The 20,411-nt window shown below is 36.1% G+C and overlaps 1 protein-coding gene across 4 annotated transcripts in view; it reads right to left on the minus strand.

Moving 5' to 3' along the window:
- The window catches only part of LOC111507244 (Ig-like and fibronectin type-III domain-containing protein 2), a 507,957-nt gene that overhangs the window by 47,471 nt on the left and 440,075 nt on the right, over positions 1 to 20,411 (minus strand). For all 4 annotated transcript variants that reach the window (XM_074178771.1, XM_074178772.1, XM_074178769.1 and 1 more), the window contains one exon: positions 12,955 to 13,161. In XM_074178771.1, the coding sequence (XP_074034872.1) occupies positions 12,955 to 13,161 (207 nt within the window). The remainder of the gene's footprint in view (positions 1 to 12,954; positions 13,162 to 20,411) is intronic.

Raw genomic sequence — 20,411 nt, forward strand, 5'->3', positions numbered from 1 at the left:
CTCATTCACATAAAAAGTATATTCACAAATATCAATTCCAGTGCTAACGAAACAAATATATGACTTCAATCATCAAGGCGATTCACTACCTAAAACGAAACAGATAACCTCTCAACCTTTCCTTTGTATCTGTAGAGTAGGAAGGGTGAGTGTAAGCCCACTGCATAGAGGTGTGTTCACTAGCCCTATATTATGAAAGTGTTTCTTCAGTTGATAGTGACAAGTCAGAAATCCTACGGTCAAGCGTAGATTCTGCCTGGTCATCGCCAGATATGCCTGACAGTCTCATCTTCCTGTTCATACATCCTGCATAGAAGTTAAGCGTAGATTTTTCCTGATCATCGACAGATATTTCTTCGGCGCCAGATTCCCAGGGTCGCCCAAGGTAATCATGGCAAAGTTGCATTCTTTGATTCCATCTTAACTCTTCAAGGATTGAGCATGGGTGTAACATTTGGCTAGTTCCGCAAATGTCGAAATTATCAGGTGCCACTGGGTCCTAAAACTCTTAGTTCAACCTTACTTTATCACGCGTGCAGCTTGAATTGATTTTGAAGAACGATAGTTCTTCAACGCGTTCAACTCAATACTGAGTTGAATTTCGTTGTGCGAAGGGCAGTTATGATGTGCATGAAATGCTTATGGTGAATAATGTAACCGTTTATTAATTCTTCAATTGACATAATATATGTGACCATTTTTTCACCAACAAAGTTGGCATCTTCAGTAGATAGAAGTCGCATCAAGAAAACTTCCGGTGTTAGTATAAATTATAGCCTCAGGGGGGGCTAATTCTCAAAATATGAAAAACAATCTCGATTAAAAGCGGCATATTTTTAAAAATCATCAATTTTTCGAAAACGAACGTTTTGCATTTCTTCTTTCCTTTGAAAGATTCCCACATTATTTTGTATATAGATGGCGAAATAGAAAACCAGCGTACTGTCATCGATGACATGAGTAGATTTAAGTCATTAATGACATGAAGTCGTGATTTAATGAATAAATTGAGTGCTTTATATTGTAATGTCATCCAGATTGATGCTAAAGAGGCATCTCGGCAGGTGTCTTATTCCAAATTATTAGATGTCCACCGCTGGATGGAATTGTTCCGTGTAAGTGAAATTTTAGCTCTTTTATTCACGATATTGTTAGGTTTTTCCCCGTGGGTTGACCAATAATTGACTACAATGGACAATATTCAAACTCAACTTCATTTCACTTCAAATATAACAAACATTTCCACTATTATTCGAATATCTATCGCCTCACTAGATCGCTTCGCGTACCGCACTATACCTTTCACTTGACTGTAATGATATGCTCGTGGCTAGCGTTTATATGAGTTGGTAGAAAATTCCCTGGGAGTCGAAAGCATTATTCTCACTACATCTAGAGCGGCAGCGAACATATTACATTCGCACGCTCTTAGCTACGTTATAATTGGTTTATGGCTACCAGTGGCGGCCGGCGTTAGTTTCTTTAGGGCATGATTTATAATAATATTTTTTAGCAATCCTGTAAATGATATCTGATTCAATTTCATAACGACTGAATAGAAAAGTATTTTTTATTCAAGTCAGTTTTCATGAAATTTTATTTCATGAATGGTATTGGTATTTATAAACTTTTCAACACGGATTAATTTTTCAAGATGGAGATATTGAGAAGTTACTCTGTTGAGAATAAATGAATTTTCCATGGGATGTGAGAAATTTTGAATAGCTCTATTTGGATTTCGTAAAAAAGCACATTCTACTTCGAAGGAAAAGTGTCCAATGGAAAAGTATCAGTACTCAGGATTTTGATTCAGCCTGCTTCAAGTCTCATTTTGCAACCAGTGGTGAAATTTCCAAAAACATTTAAAAAAATTCTCACACCTTAATCAGACATTTCGAGAAATAATACCCCCTTCGGAATCACTTGCAGATATTTCTCTAGCAATTTTCCATCTGAATCTTTGAATTCGATGAAAGGGAGAAAGTTAATGGAAATATGCAACGCATTTTTATGTATTTAAATTTCTTCACGGAAAAAATTCTTTGTTTGAAAATGGATATTCTCACTCCTTCCATACATCCGACAATATAAAAGATATTGAAGTGTATGTTCCTGATCTACATGCATCCATTTTTATTCCTTCCAAATGTAAATGCATTTTCTTTCATTTCTCTTTGGCGGTGAAACTCGAGTAATATTACTTGAAAAATATATTTGTATTCTGTATAGAGCTGCTTCAAAATATATACTGTGGATTCTGTTTTCATGAACTTATTTGAATTGGAAATTGTGAAATTGGTTTCTATAGTATGGAGTTTTGAAAGATGGGTCAACAGACGAAAAATTATAAAATTACAATCCATTTCGATACAATAGATAGAAATCGATAGCAGAAATATTCGACAACCTTCTCATTGAAAATGCACACTCACAACTGAGGTATGATATGACTGATTGAAAAAGTTGGATTTGAGGAAATGGAAACTTGAAAAATCAAAGATTGTTTTTTAATAAATCTTGACTTTGGTTCCGGTTGAAGAATTCTTCTATTTCGATCAGATGAAGAGCTACAAGTGACATGAATTTTGGCGTACATTCACTCAACTTTTTCTTTCCCTCAACCTCCTCCGTCACTGGACGGCGATCCTCTAATATTCAATAATGTTATGTTCGTTTGTTTTCAAGGAATTTTGAATCTTGTATGATATTGATTTGTTCATGTATAGAAGAAAGAGAAGCAAACAGAGAACTGAAAAACTAATCTTTTTTTACACTTGCTCCGTGAAACTGCTTGATATCCAGTTTGAAAAACTCAGCCCGTTATATGAGATACCTCTCGTATAATTTTGGGGAGATAACTTCGAACCTAGGAAGATGAAGTTAGTAATGGTAGGGAGACATTTGGAAAAAATATTTCCAAAAAGTTGAGAGTGACGCAAAATGATATTGTAATGAAAGTTTTTGGTTTACTACTACTCCATCTTGATCAAAAAAAAATGTGGGAATCTTACAAAGAAAGGAAGGAAACATTCAATTTCAAAAAAATAACTCTAAGAACGGGCACCTCCGCACAATGCTCTGCCTGTTCTGCAGTATTTGGGTCAGACTTTTCTGAATCACTGGATTGGGAGGCGGGGCAATATCGAATGGCCACCATAATCACCAGACCTTTCGCCGTTAGATTTCTTTTTGTGGGGTCATTTGGAAAGCAGAATTCACTGTATTCCTCTTGCATCACTCGAAGATTTACGGCAACGAATCACAAATGAATGTCGCCAAATTACTTCAGAAATGCTCCACAATATTCGAGAACGTTTCCAGCAGAATCTCTATTATTGCGTGGAAAATTGAGGTGCCCATTTTGAGCATATGCTAATATGAGAATGAAGTAAGTAACTTCAACTCTAAATTTATTATGGTTCGTCCAAATGAAAAAAATGTACACCTTTGTTTACAGAATTCTAAGTTCTTTTGAACGATATGCGAGTCGCCCCCAGTTCCCTATTAAAATTCCATGGGTTGCTCACCCCTCTGATCCAAGGTTGAAGTGACGACGCCGTAAATCAGGGAAAAAACTGTCCTCTTCCCAATTAAAATCGACATGTCTGAGCGTTTTTTAGGATTTTCAAATATCCAAAACCTTCATGTCAATTTTTCGATGGCTCACCCTGTATAATGTCTTCAATATGTCTTTTTAACGAAAAAATAATTCCTGATATTTTATATCACTACAAAATTCAAAGAAATATTATAATTATATTATAATGATACCGCAACAACAATTTCAAAATTAATGTTGAAAAAAGCTTAATAATAACCTTCACAAGAGAATATAAATCATTGATATTTGACAATGAAATAGAATCGACTTAAAAAAATATTTTGGGTTTTCTCATAGTCATTGAGGAAACTGATGAGTATGACAAACATGTATCATCAACTTCCTATAAGAGTCCCTTTCACCAGCTGTACGGTTCAAAATTGTTAGTATGGACGATATTAGTAAAAAGGGTCAATAACAACCATGAAAAAACGAGAAAACATGAATAAACCTTCGTAGTGGAACTCTCTGAGGAGGAAATTAAACATCATAAGCAGAAAAGCAAGTTTCAATGATTTTCTGAGGTTTAAAACTATCACGAACCTTGAGTTGAGTTGTTGAGGCAGAACACATCGTTTGAATTAGAATGAAAATAACAAATTCACATATTGTCATTCACACATACGTGCATTCTAAAAATAGTGTTATCACTCTGAAGATCGTGAAAATTTTTAGACCAAAATACAGTTTAAAATCAAACTATTCACGAGTCCACGAGAAAATGAAACAACATGGTTTGGAATAATCTCCAACCAATATCTCCGGTGAAACAATAAAATCCCTCCATTCCTTCGAATTTCTCATGTCCTATTTCATAAGATATTCAGAGAAAAATGTAATTAAAGATCCCATGGATTATTCAATAAAGTAAAAGACCACGGAATTCGAAGATCACTTGAGGGATAAGTAGAACGCAATATAAATTCCTCAGTTATTGGAACGCGGCACCGAAGGCACATTACTAAAACTTTTCGAATGAAGTTTTGTGCGTATACATTCACAAGAAAAGTTCTTGTTGAACCCCTATTCCGTTAACTGGTAATTCCTGAGGAAAACGGTTTATTGGAAACGACTTTATCCTGGACAATTATAGAAGTTGTAGTCAATCAAAAAAGCCAGTGACCTGTAAAATCGTTTCTATACCATTTAAACGAGTGGTGATAAAATATGTTTGGGATCAAATCAAATCAAATCAAAATATGCTTCATTACCCAAGATATAAACATGTTATTGGCAAAGTCTAGTAAAGTAAAACATGTATAAGGGACAATTAACAAATATAAACTATAAAATAATGCTTAAACACCGGAGCAGAGTATATGGACAGAACAATATTAAGTCCAGCTGAACAGCTACAAATATAAGTACATGAATTTATGAATATTAAGTAAACCTAAATATATAATTCTACATAATGAACATTGATAGCCATTTTGTGTTGGTTTCAATAACTTGTTTACACACAGCTACATGTGAATTATTCGATAGAGCCTTGGTAGAATTCGTCCACACTATAATAGAGCCTCCCAACAAGGTATTCTTTCACTTTCTTTCTGAATTTCTTTCCATTATATATTCGACTTAAATTAATGGGAAGGTTTAAATAACTTCTTGCTATTGAAAATAAGAGAATTTTGTGTAAGGGCTAGAGAAGGTGTGGGAAGGGAAACGGAGTAAGACTGACGTGTACTATGAGTTGCGGTGTTCCCAAATTGATTTTTATATTTTTTGTGGATGAGACACACTGTTTCCAAAATAAAAAGACATACTAAGGTCAGAATTTTTTGCTTCACAAATAATGGGCGGCATGAATCCCTGTAGCTAGCCTTGCATAAATATTTGATGGCTCTTTTTTGTAGAGAGAATACCATATTGAAACGAAATTTTGCACAATTTCCCCAGAAACAAATTCCATAACGTAAATAGGATTCAATTTGTGCAAAATAAACTGATCTTGTGATAGTAGTGTCCAACTCTCTTGCAACAACTCTCACTGCATGACATCCTGCTGCTAGTCTTTTACATAAGTAGTCGACATGGAAATCAGATTTAAGATTTTCATCAATGAAGAGCCCTAAAAATTTGTTTTTCTCCAATTTTTCAATTTTTACATTTTCCAAGTGTACTTCCCCTATGTTACATCTAAACGTGATCACCGTTGTTTTATCGATGTTCAATGATAAGAGATTGGAATCACGCCACTCTTTAACCGTTCTTATGTCGACGATGATTTGATCAAGTAAATTGGAGGATGTATTGCTATGCCTGAGGATAGTGATGTCGTCAGCGAAACATGTGAATTTACCACTTATGTTAACATGGACCAAGTCATTGACATAAATGAGAAACAACACTGGTCCCAAAACGGAACCTTGTGGAACCCCACTGTCAATGAAGCGTTCCTCTGATGAAATTCCATCTAATAGAACATTCTGCCGCCGATGAGAAAGGTACGTCTCAAACCAAAGTAATGCCGATCCTCTAAATCCGTAAACTTCCAGCTTGCGAAGAAGCAGCATGTGGTCTACACAATCGAAGACTTTGGTTAGGTCACAAAACATGGCCGCCGCAGATTCTCTGTCATTCAGATTGGTGTACAGGTTTTCCATGAGAGTGATGAGAGTGAATAATTGGGGAAAGTTCAAATGTGGTACTTTACATAGTCGATATATTTCTTTTCTTTCGTATCATGAGTCTGGACACATATAAGGTGGGCTGAAAAATTCGAAGGCTAACATACAGATGGCGCTACTAGTATTCAATCCATATTATTTTTGATTGACCTTGACCTGCAAAACATACCTGTACAAATTTCACAGCTGTCGGACTATTATTTTGTGGGATAGAACATTTTCTGTTAGTTTAACTGAAACATTGCTGTTCGGCAAAAAAAAATACTGATGGAGCCAAAGCTTGACTTGATGAACATTATTCGGACTTCACACTAGGAAAATTGAGCGTTGAGAAGTGACTTGCTGAGTTTCAACGAGATCAAATGATCACCGAGGACAATGCACGCTGTTAACGCCCAAAGAGGCTGTTACCTACGAAAACATCAAACAAATCCACAAAACTATTTTGGATGACCGCAAAATGAAGTTGATTGAGATAGCTGAGACTCTGAAGATATCAAAGGAACGTGTTGGACATATCGGGCATGAATATTTGGGTATGCGAAAGCTACGTTTAAAGTGGGTGCTGCCCAAGCTCATAATAGTACAAAAACCACAACGAAGTGGTGATTCTAAGCAGTGTTTGAAGCTGTTCCACCATATAAAATCTGAAATAATGTGTCCATACCGTAATCAAAACGATCGTCATCTTAGCGGACTACACGTGATGACCGACCAGAAGGTGCAAAGACACAACAGTCGGCTGACAAGTTCATGTTATCGGTATTATGGAATGCGCATGGTATAAAATCCATTGACCATCTTGAAAATGGCAGAATCATCAACAGCGACTATAAGATATCGTTATTGGAACGTATGAAGTACGAGTTTTTGGAAAAGAGTCCTTTTTGCAAAAAAGTGCTGTTTCAACAAGACGATGAACCGTGTCACAAATCGACGGCAACATTTCATGAATTGGACTCAGAATTACTTCCACTGTAACGAAGTTACTATTTTCCCCAGTAAAACGTCAGATAGAAACAGATTTATTATTTTGTGTTTATACTATTGCCCCGTTATTTAATTTGATCCCGACTGAATGAATACCTTCCTAGATCAAAATGCCACTCTATCGCGATAGAAATCTCCGGTCGCCAATGCGATTTTCTACTCTACAGGGTGTAACTAAATAAGTGTGAAACATTCAAGGAGGTGATTCCTCGTCGAAAAAAGATAGGATCTTTCATATACAGAAATTTCATTGGAGCATCCCTTGTTAAGGTACAACCCCTTAAAAAGACAATTAGCCAGAAATTCATTTGGTTTACCACATGGTTGTGAGGGGTGGAAAACGCAACCCCTAAAATTTATTTCCTATGTAACTTTTTGTCTTATTATTTGTTTACCATTGTAAAATTCATTTCCGATAGCCTGTTTCATTCTAAACAAAAAATAACTCCTGGGTTTTTTACAGAAAATAAACCAGTTCGCAGGAAAAAAATATTTTACCAACAACTACATAGATACATCGTTATAAATGCGAAAATACGAAACTAATCTATCTAGTAGATCGCTATTAGCGATAGTCACAATTAAATTGGTATGCCGCTGTCAGTTTGTGAATTTTAGAAATTGAATCAATATTAATTGTGTGTTGTTGTTATGTTCTTAATTTGTTACTTCAATAATTCACTTGTATTAAAACGGCATACACAAATGAGGAAATGACTGATATGCATTACGTTTACGGTCTGTCGCAGGGGAATGGGTTAGAAGCTTCTAGAAGATATGCTGAAATGTATCCTCAACGGCAGCTCGACTGCTCGACTTCATCAACGATTACGAGAATATGGTTCATTAGACAAAAGAATGCAGGATTGTGGTCGCCATCGAAAAGTACGAACACCACAGCTTGAGGAAGCAGTACCTAATTTGATTGAAGAACAACCTACTACCAGTAATAGAAAGATTGCTTTCCAGCTAAATGTTGATCATATGACGATATTTCGAATTTTTAAGAAACAACTCTTATACCCTTACCATCTGCAACGAGTACAGGCACTGTTACCGCAAGACTTTCCGATCCGTCTTGAATTTTGCAATTGGATGCTGGAAATGATTAGAAGAAATTGTGACTTTCTGAAGACGATAGAATTCACAAACGAATGTAGTTTTTTTCGGGACAAGATTATTAATTTTCATAATTAACACATATGGGCTAATGAAAACCCTCACGCTATTGTCGAAACTAACCATCAAGAACAGTTTTCTCTTAACGTGTGGCTCGGAGTTATTCCAGATGATTTAATTGGGCCTCATTTTCTACCTCCTCGATTAAATGGTTAGGCATACGTTCAATTTTTAAGAGAAGTGCATCCAGTACTGCTGGAGGAAGTTCCTTTGGGCGTCAGAAGGGATATGTTTTTTATGCATAGCCCCATCATGCATAGTCAAGGAAGCCGCATACATGTTGTCCAACAACGTATTCAGCCAAGCCAGCGTAGAAATACGCAACATATGGAAACCCATCATCAAGCGAAAAATGTCCAACTCCCGCCAAAAGGTCATCTCCCACTGAACCAGTGAAGAGGAAAAATGGAAAGCGGGGATAAGTGAATAAACTCGAACGACCCATAAATAGTCATCTCTTGGAGGAATCAGTCCAGTCATCACCCGAAGACGATAATAACAAACGAAACGTCGTGAACTAATTCGACTTGAAATGTCTTAACTTTTGTTTTTCTATCTATATTTTCATTTTGTATTCATTTATTTTTAATTTTCGTTCAAATGTTTCATTTTTTTTAACTTGTAGGTATTTTATTTCACTATAAATTTATTTCAGGTTCTTTTTGCTTGATATCATTGTAATTTACAGCTATTTATTTTTAATTCTTTTATTTTGGTTGTTTCAGGAATTTCAAATCAATTTATATATTGTCAATCACCTTCAAACAAACGTTGAACATATCTCCATTATGACTCCCACTGTCAGAGTTGGCAGTATTATTTTTATCATTTTCAAACTTTCAACCAGCTGACTCGTAATTCACATATAGGTCAGAACAACAGAAAATACGAATATTGGCTATTCGTCGCTGCTGATCGGAACATGATTGGATTTTTGAACAAATAATAATCGAATGCGTGTAACAGATTGGGAAATTGCCTATTGCAATTTGGAATTGGACGTTTATAGGGAAAGTTTATAGCAGACATGATTTGGATGACAATTCATAGTATGTTAACAGCATTTGGGAGTTATCTGAAATGAAAAATTATTTAGTTGTGTTGATCGCGGTAGGCGGTAACAGCTGCTGGAAATAAAATATTAGTGGTTTTGGTCTGTATTTCAGAAAGCAAAGAAATGTGATACGCTAGATACTGTATGAACTGGGAGGAGATTATTTAGGTTATCGAAAAACAATCCATTTGAAATATCGTTTCAAACGCGGTGTTCCGCACTGACGATCTCGTCAAATCCGTCGACATCCAGCCTGGTTACTGGCGTAGGGAGTCGTCAGTCCTCTCGAAATGTCTTCCAGTTCAACGTTTATAAAATGGATGTTTTTTGGTTGGTTGGTAAGTGATAAACTTCTACATCGCTCAACCGATCGTGATGAAACTTGACATGTATAAGAAATTTTTCATAGAGAAGGTTTCTAGGCTTTCAACTTTTCTGTAACTCGCCACTAGATGGTGCTGTAGAACAATTTTTTGAAAGCACTGTTCTATAACGCTGCGCTCGCCTAAGTTCGTTGATTCTGATTCTGTCAAAACATGGGAACAGCAGCGATACAGCAACATAGTACTAGTAATATATAAAATTATTTGAAATCCCTTGAAGAACCAATACAAAAATGAAAACAAAATTGAAAAGAATAGCTGAAAATAATAATTATACTGAGCATCATACACAGGGAGGAACATTGGTTCAGGAGGAAATTCAAAGAAACCGCATACATGTTGTTCAAAAATGTATTCAGCCGAGCTAGCGTAGAGATATGCGTTTATATGGAAACTCATGATCAAGCGAAAAATGGCCAACTCCCGTCAAACGGTTCTCTCCCGCAAAACCGGTGAAGCGGATAGATTGTGGATACTAACAATCGAAACGGTTTTTTTATCTAATGGAACTATATCTCGTTATTTTCGAATTCTTGGGATACTTATGCTCCGGTTGCTCTCGTCTGGTGACTGGGTCGTGAGTAAGTCTAGGAAAATGTCATGAAAAATCCGTTTTCTAATTCAGAATTCTTTTAGTTTCTTTTTTTGTTTTTATGGGCGCCACCCAGCTTGTTTTCTCTAAACTGGGAAATATAAAAAAACACTTTCACGGACTTTCGGAGAAGGCGGGTTTATTGCCACAATAAATGTTAAATTGTATATTAATAATTAATATATAAAAAATATCGGTACCCGGAGTAACGTTACCCTTGGCTTACACTTCAAAATTAACACTTATTTTCTTTCGAACGACCCCAAGGGTCACAATAATAGTACGTATATGTGGGAACTAAATATTTGTTAGGATTATCTTTTCTAATCCACAGCTCGCCTTTTGCAAAATCAGGGAGGGAAGGTTAAATAATCCAGGAAGGGATATATGCCCTACGTCCTTGCACAATTTCCATATGAAATAAAAAATAGATTCGGTCTGACCTTAGGATCCAACTGATTGAATTCCAAGGTGAAAATTATTTATTCATCATTTCCTATCCAACTGCACCAATGACTTATTGTGATTGATAGTAATCTCCGTGTTACCAATTTCTATGTAAAAACGGCGTTATTGATATGATAAGGTATGGAGGCCTGACAGATATACAAAAATAAGAATTGAATTTAACTTTTGATTCAACGATATAATTGTCAAAACGGATAAGGATGCAACCTACCTTCTTCCCAGAACAACCTCCAAAATTCCTTTACATATCAACAGGTACAGGAATGTGATTTCGCTTCTTTTGATAAACCAACGAAAAATTTTGTACCAGCTAATCTTCTCGACTCCTTCGTTCTCGATCTCTTTACCGTTCTGTTAGTCGGGACATGCGCAAATTTGAATTGCAATATTTAAATCAATTAAATCTTTGAATTAGCATACGGTATGCAACCTTCCTTACCCTAGTAAATATGTTTATTCCAAATATCTACCGCGTTACTTGTTGATTTAGTAAGGTCATTTCGATTCTCTCTGAGGGATCTATACCCAGGTTAACAAAATTATCCCAACGTTTCTGAAGTGTTCAAATTTTACGTTACAACTAATGAAATTCACCATGACACATTGTCAACCATTCAAACTAGTGTATGAAATGTCAAACGCTGACATCCACTCATGTCGGATAATTTATGAATGTGCAGTTAGGTTGGGTTAGGTTAGGTTTGTATGGTGAGTAGTCTTTCAGGTCAGATACTTGAAGTGCAAGATTCCCACCTTGATACCCACCACAACCTTCCCATACAAGGAATTTTGCACGTTAGCTACACCTGACGATGCCTTAGATTCAACCGTGCAGGCCTTTTTAGCCTCTGGTTTTGGTGAATCATCACTTGAGTGCAAACGTTTGCTAACCTGCTTATGGGGGGTGTGTTGCCTCACCTGAGACGGATTCTGCGTACACCGCAGTTCTCGCTCCTGAACTAAATCCACAGGGAGGTCAGTTGGAGTCGTAAACTCGACATCCATCTCCTCTGTAGACTCGCTCCTGATCTAAATTCACAGGGAGGTGAGTTGGAGTCATAATCTCGACATACATCTTCTCTGTAGTTTACTCTGTCCATGAAAGTCCCACGAGTAGCTAGGGAAAGAAGGTCAATCACGGCAGAGACCCGCATTACCGTGACAAGGCGATGCTACGACAAAAGGGCGCCTGGTATCTCGAAGGTTCGTAGAGACAGCTGTCTCAGTGTCATTCATCCTCTTGGCACGGATACACACACTTCAGGATTAAACCATCGTTGGAATGGCATTTAGTTAGGGAATAACAGAACCAAAAGTTATTCTGTTATTCCCGTATTCAGCAGGGCTACGTGGAAGCAGGTATCCGATGGCTGATTTGCTCAACCTCCACATCCCATGCCAATTCACTCGTCAGCAGGCACAGTGGTTCAGGCAGTAAAAGATGAACAAGGACAGCTAACCCGAATGTGCAGTAGTCCTAAAGAGTAATACTGTGAGACAGAAATATCGAAGGTTTTGACAAAACTGAAACTATTAGTTCTTTTAGCATACCTGTGCTATGATTTATCTGACGCGCGCTGTAACGCGCGATGTATACGCAGCCTTTTATTTTTTTTGTCTACATTGTGTTGTGAAATTATCTCAACTTATCACAGAAATTTCATTTTTTTGTTATATTTAACTGTGATTCAGATTTTCGGTTCACAGATATAATAATAATAAATAATTAGTTAGGAACATGAGAATTGCAAAAAATTGAAAAAGATATGAATTACGAGAAGAAAAATAGAGTTGTTTCAAAATAAACAATTGCATCGGTTGCAGATTGAATCAATAAATGACGTTTCTTTGAAAGTAAATTATCATATTTGCCTTATTCATCATGCTAAGAGTGAACGAATAGCGAAAAACGACAAACATGTTTGTTTAAGCATATTTTTCTAGATACTACTCCAGATCAAATGAGTCGTCACACATAATATCCGACCATTATCTATATGTTTCACCATATTCAACTTCTGAACTAGACTTATATAAAAAAAGGTAATATTCACCTGAATCGTGCAACACCCCGTATCGCCTGTCGGCCGTCACGCGACTTTCTCCTGCTGTCAACACTCTTGTACTGTATCTCTCTTTGTCTTCCTTTTTCCACATGACGGTGTTCTGTCCTATGTTTTTCACTACACATGTTATAAGGGCATCGTCTCCTTCGTAAACGTGGACAGGGTTCGTTAGGGTGTCTCTCATGGACGGAATGCCTAGAAAAAAAGAAGAGAGAATTAGAAAGGAGAAATAATAATAATAATAATCAACTTTATTTATCACAAGAGATGAAGGATATCTTGAAGGATATTTGTATTTACATTTATATTACAATTATATTACAATTGCTCTGCCTTTGCTCTGTGCGAAATTATAGATGAATGTTTACATAAAAACTCAAGCTGGGAAAACTTGTTGACTTTTCCTTATAATTTGTTCTCCATCCCACATGCCAAGGACTTCCGTAGATCTTCTCCCGCATCTCTTTTGAAGAAAAACATCAAACTTCCTAATTCCGAAACAAATGTCTTTCCATCTCAGATCGATTGAAGGATATGTATCCAAAACTTATCTAAGCTTGTTTTGAGTAGAATAGCTGATGGTGACATTAGGTCAGCTATCAGAATCTTAAGCTCAAGTGATACGTTGGTCGAATACGATGAATCTACACTTTCAGTTCTCCGATCGAAACACCCTCGATCAGATTCCTTCACACATTCTCTGGATTCGCAACCACCACATGATTTTTCAGAGTTTCCGGTGTTCCAATTTTCAGAACATGAAGTATCGGAGGCAATTAAATCTTCTCGTTCTGGTTCTGCTGGTGGTTTAGATTATTTCCGCCCTAGCCATATGCAAAACCTCATTAGTCACAGCTCTGGAAATTCAGGACAGAAACTTCTTTCTTCTGTTACGAAATTATTTACAGATAACCTTATGACGAATGTGCGAAGTGTCAGCTATAGCTGTTTTTCAACTCGACTTCAAGAATAAACAAATATATATAAAAAAATGAATCTATGGAAATAAAATTGCCAATGGTGCATTTCCTGAAATATATAATTTTCACTGGTGAAATTGAATGTGCCAAGTCACGTGAACACTTCCCGTGGAAGTATCTATGAAAGATAAACAAATCTCCAACCTGTCTTCCAGGCTATCAAACTTGCACGTGATGTTCGCGTCTCCAATCAGGCAAATAGCTCTTTTCTGGATGAAATTTAGTAACTTCAGGTTACATTCAGAAGCAGGGCTCCATACATGAGAACCATACTCCAAAGAAGGTCTGATCTGAGTTTTATGAAGCATCAAAAGTTGCTGAGGTGTGTACCGGTTCGAAACAGTGTTCCAAGCTTTTGGAAGCAGCCTTTGCAATTCCAGCGGCTTGATGGTGCTAAGACATATTTTAACCTCCAACAAACTTATCGGAACAGAAAGAAAAATTGTCTGACCTGACATTATTATATCCGGTTCGGAGACGTTTATCTTCTTAGAGAAAACTGATAACCAGATTTTTGTTGAATTGAATTGAACCTGGCTGGTTTCAACCCAATTCGAAATCACTTCTAGATCCTCATCAGGATATGCAACCTCCTGCTGCTGTTGAAGATGGCCAGCAAACCCTAATGCTACAACGGTCAAAGGCCTTAGGAGGAACCTCAAAACCCAAACATTCATGCGTTCTCAAGCACTAAAAAAGTTACAATATTGAATTCGACCTGACGTTTTGAACTACCGGAAAGACAATTATACAGAAATTTATTTGGTTTACCCCATGGCTGTAAGGGGTGGAAAACGCAACCCCTAAAATTTATTTCCAATGTAACTTTTTGTCTTATCATTTGTTCACCATTGAAAATTTATTTTCGATAGTCTGTTTCATTCTGAACAAAAAACATCTCCTGGGTTTTTTGCCCAAAATAAACCAGTTTGCAGCAAAAAATTATTTTACGAACAACTACAGAGATACATCGTCATAAATGCGAAAATACGAAACTAATCTATTTAGTAGGTCGCTATTAGCGATAGTGACAATTGAATTAGTATGACGCTGTCAGTTTGTCAATTTTCGAAATTGAATTAATACTAATTGTGTGTTGTTGTTCTGTTCTTAATTTGTTACTTTAATAATTCATTTGTTCTTAAAATGGCATATACAAATGAGGAAATGGCTGAGATGCATTACGTTTACAGTCTGTCGCAGAGGAATTGGTTAGAAGCTTCTAGAAGATATGCTGAAATGTATCCTCAACGGCAGCATTCTTCACATAGAATATTTGCTCGACTTCATCAAAGATTACGAGTATATGGTTCATTCGACAAAACAACGCAGGATTGTGGTCGCCATCGAGAAATACGAATACCACAGCTCAATTTGATTGAAGAACAACCGACTACCAGTGCTAGAAAGATTGCTTTCCAGCTGAATGTTGATCATATGAAGGTATTTCGAATTTTAAAGGAACAACTCTTATACCCTTACCATCTGCATTGAGTACAGGTACTGTTACCGCGGGACTTTCCGAACCGTTCTAAATTTTGCAATTGGATGCTGGAACCATGGAGTAAAACAAATGAATTACTGGCTAAATGTCTTTTTGATAGTATAAAACGTCAGGTTAATTTAAATATTGTTACTTTTCCAGTGCTTGTGAAAAAAATTGTTATACAAATTTTATGTACCCCCTTTAAGGGGCTGTATCTTAACAGGGGATGCTCCAATGAAGTTTCTTTATATGAAAGATTCTTTTTTTTTTCGATGAGGAATCACCTCCTTGAATGTTTAACACTTATTCAGTTACACCCTGTATATGGATTGCAGAAATGTGGAATTTTTTTCTTGGAATTTGTGAAGACGGTTTGAGATCGATTGGAAGAACTAGTGAATCACAGATACACCTATGAAGGATTTGAACTCGTCCTTTTATTTTCAATAGATGGAATATTTTGTTTATGACTTGTGTCATCAATTGTTGTAAATAATAATCACGATTATTATTATTATTATTTATCTAGTGATACATGGCGAAGTACATAATTTGCACTCATACCACTGCATTTAAATGGAATTTTATGAAAAATACATCTATATATTTCTCTGTTATACATATGATGAAACTTTTGTAAACTTAAAAAAACGACACTTCAAATATACTAGTTTTTTTCTAAAGTGCATCAACAATATATGTAACTTACTAATTGAAATGAATAGTATGTTACGAAAACAAGTAGAAAATTATCATTTTCAAAAAACAGTTTTCTACTCATTACAAAATTTTCAATAATTCGAACCCATATTTCAATGAAATGAAAACTATACCACAACATTCTTGTGTAGGTGCAAAAAGTTCATTAATATCTCTCTGTGAATGCACTCCAACAAGTTCCAAATAGATGAATAAAAAAGCTTATCTACACAACAAGTTTTTCTCTGGTGAATGGTAAACGTTATGATGAATGTAGATCTGTGGCAGCTTTATAAAGTGAAAAGCAGTCGAGTGTATTTATATGAGAAAGATACAAATGACCGTGTGGCTATAAATTTATACGACATTTTCTGTAAAAAGATGAGTTGTTGTTGAATTGGACGTTGTTTGAAACCGGTACAAAACTATTCTCTGTGGGTATAATCCCCAGTGCTATTCGTTTCATAATGTTTTGAAGAACCTTTTGTTGCTCTGCGATATGATTTTAATTTTCCCAGGAGGAAAAACTTCATTTTTTTCATAGATGAAACTGAAGCACTACAGAAAAATTCTTAAGACGCTATTCGAGCGGTGCCTATGGGAAGGTGATGGGGAGGTGTTGGAATGATGTGTTGGAATAGAGAATATAATTCATTCGTTACTTCCATAATTAGAATCCTCCATGATAAGAATGAGCCTAATGAAGCCTAAGTATAGCCTTCTTTCGAACCCTGAAAATGCAGGGTGTCACTGGAATTTCTCTTCTCCTTTCGGTAATGTATATATGGGGTCAAAATATCATCAGTACTTCATATAAATTTTGTTCCTGAAATTCTTCGTTACCAAGTTACAGGCCCTCAATGTTTCAAAATGAGAAATGTTCTTTGATAACTCTTCAAGTAAATAGTTAAAATCAACCAAATTTTGGTGATTAACCATACAAATGAATTGCTTTGATGAGCTTCCATGCAGGAGTCAGTTGTTTTGCTACAAAGTCAGGAACTGAAAACCCCCCAGGGTCCAAACCCCAAAACTTTGAAACGACAGATATATTTCAATATTTCTCAACAAAATTGGATTACTTACACAATTCTCTGAATGAAACTATTCGTGTGGAAAATCGATAGGAGCAACGATTTTTGATAAAAATGCACTTTTTTCTATGACATTCAACTTGAACTGTCTTATCATCATTCTAAAAGTTCAATTTTGAATGAAAACAGAAATGGTAGATGAAATGTTCAAAACGGATTTTCATAATGCCAACACGTTAACTCAACGAAAAGTCATGATGTGTCTATCAATTGCAAGCCTCAAGAGGAAACAGAAATGAAAAATCTTCTCCAAAAACTGCTCCATATGACCCCCTTTTCTCTCAATACATTTTCGTAGCCTGCGTAGTCTCTGTACTCGAAATAACATTACAGGGTCGTTTCGTAAGGCTTCACTAAATAATGTTATACTATTCAACAAGGAAAATACAGGGACACCTTATATTTGCAGTCCCTGAAGAGTTTTCCCAGAGGACGAACGACACCGTAACTGATAGAAGAGTGAAAGAGAGCAGTAGGTTATTTTGAGTGAAATAAAAAAAATTGAAGATTTTTCACTTGATATATGATCAATGTGACAGTTCCAAGTTGATTTAATGTTCAAGGTTTGACCAGATGATTCAACATTCAGGACATCTCCATCCACAGTACTCGCAGAAAAACACGAATTTTTATTATTTCTATATTTTTTAGGAGGTGAAAGGCTTTTTGCCTCTCCATGGTAAGAAATCCTCCCCAAAACAATTACTATCGCATGAATATTGGATTACACGGAATAACTAGTTGCACATGAACATGGAAGTACAGAAAAGAAAATTTACTTCCGAACAACTTTTTACTTCGAACATTCTTAAAAATTATGCTTCTTTCAGTTCACTCAGTACATTCTATAGTCTGAAATATTCTAGGACTCCTTGACAAAAATGAACCAGTATTACAGGTACAATTTTGTGGAATGGTTATAGACCGGGCGATGTTCTACTTTGAATAACTATTTCAACTGAATCACCACTGCGGAGGTCATGTATTCAAAATCCAAACATCTAGAATCAACATGGGTTCATGATAAAATCACGGCAGCATTTCCAAACAAATAGTTTGGCAAGGATAATCTACTCTGTGGTAAGCTGGGATTAACCCTGTTATTATCCCCTAAGTCTTCTGGAGTGTATCCTTTTGGAGTTTCGCACGACTACATGTATCCGGTACTTTAATAAATCGCAAATTTCATGAACAAATATAACGTATACAATCGATTTCTGAATTAATCAAATTATTCAACTGAATGTATAACAAGAGAATAGAATTTCCACAAGAAGATACGAAATTATTGTATTGCTTCATATCATTGAAGCTCTCCTGAGTATAAAAAAATCTGATATGATACAAAGTATTCGTTGCTCATCCTGCAATTCAGCCAAACAATACAGGAAAGTCCTTCAGGCGCTCTCACAGTGGTACCTGTGCGAAAGTAGCGATTTACATTGGATTTGAATCTCTGGAGATCGAATCCATTTGGAAATACGTTCTCAGGAAGTGCATACCACATAAATGCAGTTTTCCAGATGGAAGAGTTCGTGAACAGTTCGAGGTGTACTGTAATGAACCTCAAAACGATAAGCAGTTGCAGTATGTCGCGAATTTCTGATATGGATGTCACTTCAACACTTCCTATGGAAGTATCTATCACAGATAGATCACAGTGTGTATCATTACATGGGATTAAATGGAATGTGAAATATGTAAAACCTGGTATACCCCAGGTTTTACTGGGGCCAACTTTGTTCATTCTATATATAAATGACCTATATTTACATACACTTCCCAAAAAATATTTCTATTTGCGGACGATACCACTTTGGTGGAGTGTCACAGTATTATGAATGATTTGACTATTTCTGCAAACGCCACCATGAAGCCTGGAAGTGACTGGTTTTCAAATAGGGTTCTCCTCAACGAGGAGGAAAATCAAAATCGTATTATTTCCACAAATACTAATTTAACCTCGGGTAAATGTGTTAAGCTACTTGGGATCCATATAGACGGTAGATTGAACTGGTCATGTCATGTTGACAAACTGGGCAAGAAATTATCAACTGTAATATTTATGATTCGTAGACTGGAGGAATTCGCTGGTATCAAAGCAGTCAAATCTTCTTACTTCGGACTCTTCCATAGTCACATGGTATACGGCATAGTGTTGTGGAATTTTTGTATTGCAAAAAACAGTTATACGTCTGATATGTAATGCCAACTTTAGATATCATTGTCGCCCACTTTTTAATCATCTTAAACTTATGCCGCTTACTTCAGTCTTTATACAGGGTGGGGCACCGAAAACGAAACAGATTGAATATATTCAGAACACATGTGTTCTGAAAAAAATGCAAAAACACGTCTATTATTAATCCAAGGCCGACATCTTCCTATCATAACATCAACTGTCATACATCTTTCCCCACCCCCACCCAAACAATTTGAATAGGGAAAGTAGTAAGTGTGACACACCGTTTAAAAGGTAATTTCATAAGGAATTCAGGCATGTTAATTTTAGCTACCTAACTTTTAATTTTGGCGCCTTCTTGCGGGAAAAAAAACTGTTCTGTATTCCAAATTATGATACTTCATTCGCAAGCTGATTTAACATAAATTTGGTGACAATGCATTATGGAGTTTTTCTAGGGGAAAAAACTAGATGGCGGCTTCACAATGGCGGACAAGATTTGCAATTATGGTCCGAGTTGATTCAAAATTGATAAGTGGTGGTTTTCAGGGTCGGAAATTATGAATTCAAAAAATCAAGATGGTGGCTCCAAAATGGCGGACGAAATTTGTAAGTATGATTCGATTTAACCCGACACCGAAAACGAATTCTTCAAAACACATGTGTTGTGAACATAATGCAAAAACACGTCAATTTCAAATCCAAGGGAGACAAATCCTATCGTTACCTCAACTGTCATACTTCTCTCCTCACCCCTTGATTACTCATACAATTTGATTAGGAAAAGTACTAAGTGTGATACAGCATTGAAAAGGTAATTCCAGAAGGAATTCGGACATGTGAGTGTTCGCTCCTTTCATTTTGGCGCTCTATTGCAGGAAAAACAACTGTTTAGTTTTTCAATTCACATTTTATTTGAAACATAATGTGAAATATTCACGAAAAAAGAACAACAATTGGAAAAATTATATAATCCAATCATCACAAACTACTTTAATTCACAG

The sequence above is a fragment of the Leptinotarsa decemlineata genome, unplaced genomic scaffold, assembly GCF_025532065.1.
Source record: "Leptinotarsa decemlineata unplaced genomic scaffold, Ldec_3_MD MMD2_tig00004307_RagTag_RagTag, whole genome shotgun sequence".
In the NCBI taxonomy this organism is placed as follows: Eukaryota; Metazoa; Arthropoda; class Insecta; order Coleoptera; family Chrysomelidae; genus Leptinotarsa; species Leptinotarsa decemlineata.